General features: G+C 43.8%; 1 protein-coding gene across 1 annotated transcript in view; it reads left to right on the forward strand.

The window, feature by feature from the left end:
* The window catches only part of PLOD1 (procollagen-lysine, 2-oxoglutarate 5-dioxygenase 1), a 19,154-nt gene extending 9,506 nt beyond the window's left edge, over positions 1 to 9,648 (forward strand). Inside the window, exons 6-19 of the mRNA XM_009325223.1 lie at positions 309 to 372; positions 1,503 to 1,600; positions 1,936 to 2,037; positions 2,152 to 2,283; positions 2,549 to 2,670; positions 3,370 to 3,474; positions 3,924 to 4,049; positions 4,886 to 5,027; positions 5,533 to 5,646; positions 5,924 to 5,989; positions 6,329 to 6,433; positions 6,842 to 6,988; positions 7,302 to 7,427; positions 7,698 to 9,648. Coding sequence (XP_009323498.1) covers positions 309 to 372; positions 1,503 to 1,600; positions 1,936 to 2,037; positions 2,152 to 2,283; positions 2,549 to 2,670; positions 3,370 to 3,474; positions 3,924 to 4,049; positions 4,886 to 5,027; positions 5,533 to 5,646; positions 5,924 to 5,989; positions 6,329 to 6,433; positions 6,842 to 6,988; positions 7,302 to 7,427; positions 7,698 to 7,853 — 1,605 coding nt within the window. The 3' untranslated portion in view covers positions 7,854 to 9,648. The remainder of the gene's footprint in view (positions 1 to 308; positions 373 to 1,502; positions 1,601 to 1,935; positions 2,038 to 2,151; positions 2,284 to 2,548; positions 2,671 to 3,369; positions 3,475 to 3,923; positions 4,050 to 4,885; positions 5,028 to 5,532; positions 5,647 to 5,923; positions 5,990 to 6,328; positions 6,434 to 6,841; positions 6,989 to 7,301; positions 7,428 to 7,697) is intronic.
* The last annotated feature ends 78 nt before the right edge of the window (positions 9,649 to 9,726 follow it).

Here is a 9,726-nt window from a genome sequence, read left to right on the forward strand (position 1 = left end):
TATATGACTGTGCTGCAAGTGTACTTCATTAATATGCTGCGTATTATTATTGGCACACCCACAGCAGCTTTAAAATGTTTATTTGCATGGTTTTGCCTAATCTGTTTAAGTTGTTTTAGAAAATGGTGAATTGTCCCAGATTCAAGTGAAAATGAGGATTAGCTGGAATTGTTTAAGGCTTCAGAGCTTGGAGAGTATGGAAATGATTATAGGAATGTGATAGATCTTTGCTCAGCATAGAGTCTCTCGCATGTAAAGAATGGATGCCCACTTGTGTTCTAACTGTTATTTATCTCATTCTTTTAAAGGCAAGTATCAACATCAGTCTAGACCAAAGAAGCCGGATCTTCCAAAACCTAAATGGAGCATTAGGTGAGATGGAAGAAGGAAGCTCATTTCTCCTTGGAATGCAACTGCATGCTGACACCAGAAATAAAGTTGTGTTGTGGCTGAAGGGATTAAATTTCAGAAATTCCTGTCCCTGCAGAATAAGCCTCAGTAAAAAGCCTCTGCCAGAGTTCTGGGATTTATTTGCAATTCCACTGTGACCAACTAAGTTCTCATGGCAGTTCCCTCTTCACTTTGGGGAATGCAGGTCAGGCTTTCCATCTTACACCTCCTTGCCACTTTGATCTCCAAGCATGTCGGATTGCTTTAGCCTAGGGGATTGAAATTGGGAGGGACTTCAGCGCAAGTAATAACACATAACCCTGCCTAGGGTTTGCCTGTCCTTCCGCTTCAGAACTGTGTGTGGAATGCCACAGAAGGTGAGATGCAGCCAGACACTGCCTGTGAGCACTCACTGACCATACCAGGCTTCTGACCTGACCTGCTGATTGATTGATTTTGCTGGTCCTGGCGAAAGTGATTCACTTACTCTCCTGACACTACTGCCTAATGTTTTCAGTTTATAGTCTTGCACCACTCCATCTCTATTCCAGTCAGGTGAAAAATTATAACGGCAGTGTAGTTTTTGGCTCCTGTGCTCATTATAACAATGATAGACTGGAGCTTGGGTCTGTACTAGTCTGTTTTCCAAAGGATTTTATGTGGTTGTATTGAGGAGACTGATCTCTGCCAGGAGGGTGGACTTTTGTTTGGGGTGAAAAAGAGAGACAGCAGGTGCATAGAATGCTTAGGTGAGAAGTGCCTGAGTCCTCCCTGGCCATCAGTAGCTGTTCCTCACAGCACAATTTGTCAATGCCAGTGTTGAAAGACTGTTTCAGTGCGGCTTCTGCCAACTCCCAGTAGAAGGTGTATTTGTCAGCCCAGCAAGCTGCACTCTGTCCAACTTCCCAGCCATCCTCCTGTTACCTCACAGGATCGTTCTGAACACTTTTTCTCCTTTCTGGATATGGTCTGTAGCCCTTAAAGTACTTGTGCATGGTTATCCACGTCCATGCTTTCACCTTCCAGCAGTTGTTCAGTAGAAATGAGGCACTGTGCTGCTAATTATTAATAAAAGCGTTCCTCTGATAACATGATGGCAATGTCATTTCCAGATGAGGTAGTTCTGAAGTTTGAAAACTCACGAGTGAGAGCAAGAAACTTGTTATATGACACACTGCCTGTAGTGATTCATGGAAATGGACCCACCAAGGTAAGTGGGCGTCCTGAGGGAAAGATTGGATATTTATTTGTTGCAAAGTGACCCTTTAGGCTCAAGTGTGTCAGGTTACTGCCTTGCCATATACTAACTTTCCCTGTGTACATTTACATTTGAGAAACAATAAGTGGCCCAGGTCCATAGCAGCAAGATGGGTCTGCTTCAAAGATCAGCTTGTAATTAGACCCTTAGGCTGTCATGCTTTTTAGATTCTTTAGTCTAAGAAGAAGGTAAATGAAGTTCTGATGAAACGTGATCTTACACTGGGGGCAGATGCAAAGAAACTCCCCTGCCCTGTAATGCGTAACACGGCAAATTGCCTTTTGTAGCTGCAGTTGAACTACCTGGGAAACTACATTCCTCAAATATGGACATTTGAGACTGGCTGCACTGTGTGTGATGAAGGTCTGCGAAGCCTCACAGGGTTTAAGGTAAGGCTGATGTCTATTCAAAGCTCTCAAGACAAGCCTTACAATTACAATGGGATCTTATGTTTCTGATGTGGTACCTGAGCCCCACTTCTCTCCTTTTCTCACTGAATGTAGGATGAGGCATTGCCAGTGATTCTGATTGGCATTTTCATCGAGCAGCCCACCCCATTCCTCTCCCAGTTTTTCTTGCGGCTTCGTAACCTTCATTACCCAAAGCAACGAATCCAGCTCTTCATTCACAACCATGTAAGTAAAGTTGGCCTGTGATGGTCTTAGCAAATGCGGGGAAAATGTATACCTCCTCCTGTATTGTAGGCACCTTTGCAACCTTTGACTAGACTTCCAGGCTCTGTAATCCCAGTACTTATCTGCAATGGCTCCACCCAGCTGTAAAGATGTGGAAGTGGGAAGAACTGTTGCTCATCTGGTTTGGCATTTTCAAGAATACGAGGCTGAGCAGCCTGGAATGAGCCCATCTCATCTGTTTTTCCTTGTTTTTCCTTTGGCATAGGAGCAACATCACTTGATGCAGGTGGACTCTTTTGTTAAAGAGCATGGCAAAGAATATCTTGCCATCAAAGTGATTGGACCAGATGACAAGGTGGAGAATGCTGAGGCACGTAACTTGGGCATGTAAGTGAAAAGGCCATACATGATGACTAGCAGAGTCAGCCTGTGTCCAAACTAAGGCAGTCCAGTTTTTCTGAGTATCATCACTATCAAGTGGATGCTTCTCTTCTTTCAGTCACCCTCTTCTTTCAATTTTCCTGGCATTAACTCTCCATGCCCATTATATATTGGGAAAAAATCAGTCCCAATACCAGCTCCCTTTCTCCAGTTTCAGAAGCCAAGTTCTCACTGGTCCTTTGCTCTGTTAGAAGGATAGCCCTGTACCTTCCACCCTCATCAAGCAGTCTAATTGCCCAGTCATAGATCACAAAGAATATGCGCCTATATCTCTGAAGGGGAGGAGTGTAGTAGTAAAACTAAGAGCTAGTGGCAGAGTATCTTCCTGTCTGTGATCAGGAGGTGTGAGTTGGAGCTCAGGTCTGGATTTGGGCCAATCATAAATGGGAATCTCTTCAGTTTTTGCTGGGGAAACAGTTTGCTAAATGTTGATTTTGGCTGAGTCTCAGTGTGTGCTATTGTATACTGACTCTGATGTGCTTGTACTATGCTAGCCTTCTAAGTTGTTACATTAAACTGAACTTTTCTGAGCACCCAGAAGAAGACCTTTAGTCTACAAGGTGAGGGAATTCCTGGTGTTCTGTCCCTTGTCTTGGTCTGTTCTAGGAGGATTTTGATGTGACTTTTCTTGTTCTGTGGCTATAGGGATTTGTGCAGAAAGGATCCTGACTGTGACTATTACTTTAGCCTGGATGCTGAGATAGTTCTGAAGAACACAGAGACTCTAAGGATCCTGATCGAACAGAACAAGTGAGTTCTTTGGTCTGAGCAATCCTTACTGGTCATCTTTCACACGAGGAATAGAGTGAGCTCTTTTATCACTGAGATGTGTAAGGCACTAGGAGAACTGTGTCAGAGATGGAATGTTAGACAAACACCTCTTATTTGGTCTTTTTTTACTGTAGTTGTAATCCCTGGATTTTAGGCAGTGGATGTAAATCATCCCTAGTTTTGTCTTTATATAGTAGCTAGAACAAATTGGATTCTAAGAGACCTGCTGTAGGGTGCAGTTAAATAGGAGATTGTGACCATATTTGCCCTTTCTTATGTGGAATTTTATTCCAACAGAGTTAACAGAAGCAGCAACTCTGTAGGTGAGGGAGAATCTAACTCTTCTGGTCCTGTGGTTTGTTAATCTTTTCCTTTTTTTCCTGTGGTAACATCCTGTCCTGCAATTCCTTTTTCTTTTGTGCTCACAGGCTGGTGATTGCCCCACTGGTAAGCCGTCATGAGAAGTTGTGGTCAAATTTCTGGGGAGCGCTGAGCCCTGATGGATACTATGCCCGCTCAGAAGATTATGTGGATATTGTTCAAAGGCGGAGGGTGTGAGTATGCAAAGAGTGTTTCTTACTGATATAATCCCTCAAATGTAAAGCTTGCTGCAGCACATTATCATCAAACCAGCTGATGACAAAGAACCAGAGAGCACAACTGTCTGTGTGTATAGAAAAGGAAAAGAAGTCTGTACTCCCATTTGGAAGCTGCTCTACGTTCTCCCCTGAGCATAGACCATAACATACTTTGGGCAGATTTTCTTATGATCAGAGTAAGGGTTTAAGAGTCCTGACTCTGCTGAAATCACTTCATCTTACTCATGTCATGTTTTCCCACCTGTGGATTATACTTAGTGTGATCCTTAAAATCCTGTAAAGTGCTGTTTAATCTTTATCAGATAGTCTTCATAAAATACCAGGTGATCCTTGAATGGAAGATTCACAAAATATAATTGTTGGTTCATTCATATTCTTGAGGGGCCCTCTTTTTTTTCTTTTTTTTTTTAGGCCATTGTCTAATTAATAAATGCTGGAAATCAGCTTATGCACTTTTGGCTGGTTCAGTTTCTTTAAATCACTGGAAAAAAAATATGTTGATCTCTCTGGGAAGAGATTCAAGCCATTAATTATGTCCCTAGCAAAAACACACAGTAGCAATTAATTGCTTTCACAGTGGACTAGCATTTGTGCAGCTTAAAAGCTCTGGGCAATGTAAGTGATTTTTCCTGGCATGACAATTCCTATTGGTATCATTTCTCCCTACTGTTCTGAGTTGGCTCATTGAGGCAAGCCTGGCTGATACTGCAGTGCTGCTGCCATCCCATCAAGTCCAGCAGTTTCTGTCTTAGTGCTATTTCAAGTCTTACTCTTCTACCCCTGTGTTTCAGCGGGCTTTGGAACGTTCCCTACATCAGCAGCGTTTACATGGTTAAAGCCAAGGCTCTGCGATCGGAGCTTGACCAGGGAGATCTCTTCCACAGTGGCAAGCTGGATGCTGACATGGCTTTCTGCCACAACGTTCGGAATCGGGTCAGTCAAGGAGAGAGAGGCTGGCAGGGGAGAACTGCATGCCAGAGTGGAGGTGACAAGATTAAGTAGTTTCAAGGCATTCAGCTTTGGCATTACTCAGTGCTGTGCAGGCTTGGAACAGTACGGGATTTCTATCTTGCTGTGAAACCACACGGAGCCAGGGACCACTAAATGTGGGTGACATTTTTGTTCTTGGGCCTATTCAGGGCTGTTCTAAATGGGGTTGACAGGGCAAGAAGGAAGAACCTAATCTCACAGCAGCTGCTCTGCTCCCAACCCTGGCTGACAAGAGGCACAGAATTACTGGCTCTGGCTATAACCTTTCAAAGTTCCTCATATCCTGGGTTGAAATAAAAATGAAGGCCCACAGGAGAAAGAATGAGTAAATGAGCAGCTTGGGCAAAGCCATCATCACTGGGGAACTGTCCAGTGCTTGTATTTCACAGTGGCTCATGGAAATGTGAGGCCTGGAAACAAAGCTTGATTGTTTCCCTCTGTCCTGCAGGGAGTCTTTATGTACCTGACAAATCGGCATCAATTTGGACACATACTGTCCCTGGAGAATTATCAGACAACTCACCTCCACAATGACCTCTGGCAAATATTCAGCAACCCTGAGGTGAGATAACCTGCATGCTCAGCAGGCTTAGCAATGTGGCATGTGAAAATTTGATGACTAGCTTCACCAGTGAGGAAGGTCCAGGCTTCGTAATAACGATGTCTCTCGGGTGGGATGAGGAGCATAGTCACAGAATTTAAAGAGAGGGTGTTTATGTGATTCATAACATCTGGATCTTCAAAGCCTGTGAAATACTGCTGCATGAGTGCCTGGCCTTTCACTGCCTCTTTAACCAGGCTGCACAGAAATGACTGGTTTGCTTATCTTTAAACTGCAGGACTGGAGAGAAAAGTACATCCATGAAAACTACACAGCAGCTCTGAAAGGGAAACTGGTAGAAATGGTAAGAAAACATCGCTCTTATCCATCAGAATGGGAGATTAGCATCAGGACAATGCTTGTATCATCACTATTGTCATTCTCGGGAATAAGCAGTTCAGCATGACCTCGTAGTCTTTCAAATCCAGAGGAAACATGACCTTGAAAGTATTTTTAGAGCCAAATCATTCTAGAAGTACATCTCCAGCTCTCTTAAGTGGAAGTGGGGCACATAAATCAGAAGACACATTTCTATCCTCAATATTTTAGTTACTTTCCACTTAAACTGACTCAATCTACAGTCAGTTTAGTCTTATTCATTTTGTCCTTGTTTCTGCTATTCTCACCTGTCTACTTTCTGCAGCCCTGCCCAGATGTTTACTGGTTCCCCATATTCACTGACACTGCCTGTGATGAGCTGGTGGAAGAAATGGAACATTATGGCCAGTGGTCCACAGGTGACAACACGGTAAGAAAAAGCAGGAGCTTTTTGATTTCGGGGTCACACCGTTGTCCATGCATATTTGGTGGCAGCAGTGCCTCCTGTAGGAAGGCATTAGATCCCACAGTTAAACCAGGAAACTGGAGGCAGTACTCTAATTTTGTTCCTGATGAACTCTGTGATTTTGTCCCTGTTCTTAAATGTGAATTAATTTTTCTGAGTCCTCTTTAGTGTCCTCTGAAGCTACAGTGTTCAGCCCTTCTGATGGTAATATTGTTTACCTTAGGTTTTAATTATTGTTTGAAATGGCTTTTCGATCCTGGAAATTCTGATAAATAAATGTCATATTTATTTGTAGTTACCAGAAACAAGTGCTTTTCATTCCTGAAGTCCAAGGTTTCCATCCTTATGGGTATTTTCATGATTCTGTTTCAGGACAGCAGAATACAAGGAGGATATGAGAACGTCCCAACTATTGATATACACATGAACCAAATAGGCTTTGAAAGAGAATGGTATAAGTTTCTTCTGGACTATATTGCACCCATCACAGAGAAACTGTACCCAGGATACTATACCAAGGTATGTACACCTTAGCATCAAAACTCGTGGTCAGCTCAGCACCTTCTCCAGCTGCAACTTTGTGAAAAGAGTGCTAGAATCCTCTAGCAATATGCATACTATTTCCCAGTATGGAGGAACTGACCCTGGAGTATGACATAAGTATATGCATCAGGAAATACGCAATTTCCCAATGACATTCTCCTGCCTTATTGTTGCCTTTCTCTCTTAGCAGTGGGATGCAATTTAAATATTACACCCTGCTCTGCAAGCTCAGGAGCGATGGACGCTATAGCCCTGTAACAGATGTGCACTTTGTTCCTCTCTCCTGCAGACTCAGTTTGAGCTAGCCTTTGTAGTTCGCTACAAACCCGACGAGCAGCCCTCTTTAATGCCCCATCATGACGCTTCCACCTTTACCATTAACATTGCTTTGAACCGAGTTGGAATAGACTATGAGGTAAGTGTTTGCCAGTGTGTCAAGAACGCAGTACAGCCTCGAGCGGTCCAGGCAGCCAAAAACCCTTTCCTTATCCATATCTGGCTTCTTCACACTAAGGATTGCAATTAATGACTGGGCTAGGGTAGAAAGAAGATTTTTGGATGCATTGGAACACAGGAGATTCCCCAAACACCTCACATTTTCAGAAGGGCTGCCAGGAGAAGGCAGAGACCCTTTCCCTGAGGTGCTTTTACCAAGCTGATGTGTCTCTCGTTTTGTTTCCATCAGGGAGGAGGCTGCCGGTTCCTGCGCTACAATTGCTCCATTCGAGCTCCACGGAAAGGGTGGACCCTTATGCATCCAGGCCGCCTGACCCACTATCATGAAGGTCTTCCAACCACCAAAGGAACCCGTTATATCGCAGTGTCCTTTCTTGACCCCTAGAGCCCTGCTTCACAGGAAGCCTGGCCCTGCTCACTGCTGACTTTGAGTGGAAACAGGGAATGCTGCTGAGAGTTTCTAAGGCATTGATCAAAGCTATTTGGATATTGATTTTTAATGATATTTTAAGACTCCACTACTGGAAGATCTCCCTGTCTGATACTGCAGGTAATATCTAGGAATATTGCTGTAGAATTTGGAAGGAGATTTTGTGCCTTCATTTTTGATTCTGCTCCTCATCCACTGTTTCTTGGAAATGCGATTTACTTGAACCTTCACTGATTGGTTGGCTTTACAAAAATGCTTTCTTGGACTGGAAATCCAGCTTTTTGGAGGCAAGTCACAAGCTCTCTCTCCAAGTAGCTGGAAGCCCATTTTCATCCACAACATATACGGGACTGGACATTAGACAATAATTCCTGGATACTATTCCAAATATAAACCAGTCGGGGAGCTGACTCCAGGAGTCATAACTGTTAAATGTCATACCAGATGAAACTCAGTAATAAGAGCCTGAAGATCATCTGATTCCTTACCTCTTTGCAGTCCTTGGAAGCATATCACAAAGTTCAAAGCAGCAGCAGTGGCAATATAGGTGCTTCTGGTTAGCTAAAGGAAGGTCTGCTAATGATACTTTACCTCTGGGATTAGACTGAAGAGATAAAAGATAGCCTCCCTGTCTTCTGTTACTGCAGCTAAAAGGAGCATGCATACCCAGACAAATTCAGACCATGTTGGTATGCACAGATAAAATCTAAGAAAGGGAAGGCTGAGAACGCCTAGATCAGTCAGGAGGGCTTCAATGCTGAATTGTCTCTGTTCTATCCCACGTTAAGATTGTCAAAAGCTCTAATCAATCTCTGGGTAACAACCCAGAGGTCCCAGTGGTCTTTGGTGGCCTCATTCCAGTTCTCAGAGATTGTTTTGATAATTTTCTTTGCATCTAATTTGAATGGGCCATCAAAGAGCTGTTCTCCGGTACTTAGAGGAAATCATTAGTCAGCATTTCTATTATTTGCGATTCCAAACCAAAACACTCCACTGCAGACACTTCTCGAGGCTGATAGAAATGAGTGGTTGGAAAGTGCTGAGAGATTGCGGTGAACTGGTAGGTATAAAAATCTGTCTAGCTAGACCCATGGTTAGAGAGGGAAGGGGGAGCAACCTTTTCTGCTGTTGCCTGTGAGATACCTGCTCTGCTTATCAGACACCGTTACGGTCTGGGTCTGCAAGACTATCATGTTTCACAAGCAGTAAATTCACATCATGATTGTCCTTAGGAAAAAAAATCCTCCTCTTCTCTGTGTCTCCAGCTTCTGTCTAATTGTCAGGTGTAGAGCCCCTTCATCTAGGACGGGTCGCATTAATGCAGGCGGAATAGCTTTAGACGTGTGAATTCTGGCAGGGAACTTAATGCAATTTGAATGGACCTGAGGAAGGTGACGTAGACCTTTTTCCACTGCTTTCCATGTGCTTTTTAGGTCTATTTCAAGGCCACACACTCACACATGCCCAGGGCAGAAAAATCCAGGCAGGGGCAATCAGTTTGAAAAGTAAAACAATGATAAATCTTGTTAGGTGAAATCCAGGACCATCTGTTACCAAACAAAGGGACTTCGTAGGCCAATTGTTGAGAAGATGTCGAAAAGGTGTATGTATTTATTCAGCAGGGGTTTTTTTCCACTTATTTTGTTGTGTCTTTCCTCTGCTCAGTACGGTGATTGGAGTTAATTAGGAGTCTGTCACACGAGATGTACCGTTTCAGCCAGGGGAACTCGCATTAAACCCTTACCCCACGGTGTCGCCTCAGTGGGTTTCATTCCTGCAGTGGGTGGCGGAGGCCGCCGCCGCCGGGGGCGCCCCGCGGCCCGCCTCC

This window comes from Pygoscelis adeliae, unplaced genomic scaffold, assembly GCF_000699105.1.
Source record: "Pygoscelis adeliae isolate BGI_AS28 unplaced genomic scaffold, ASM69910v1 Scaffold36, whole genome shotgun sequence".
Classification (NCBI taxonomy): Eukaryota; Metazoa; Chordata; class Aves; order Sphenisciformes; family Spheniscidae; genus Pygoscelis; species Pygoscelis adeliae.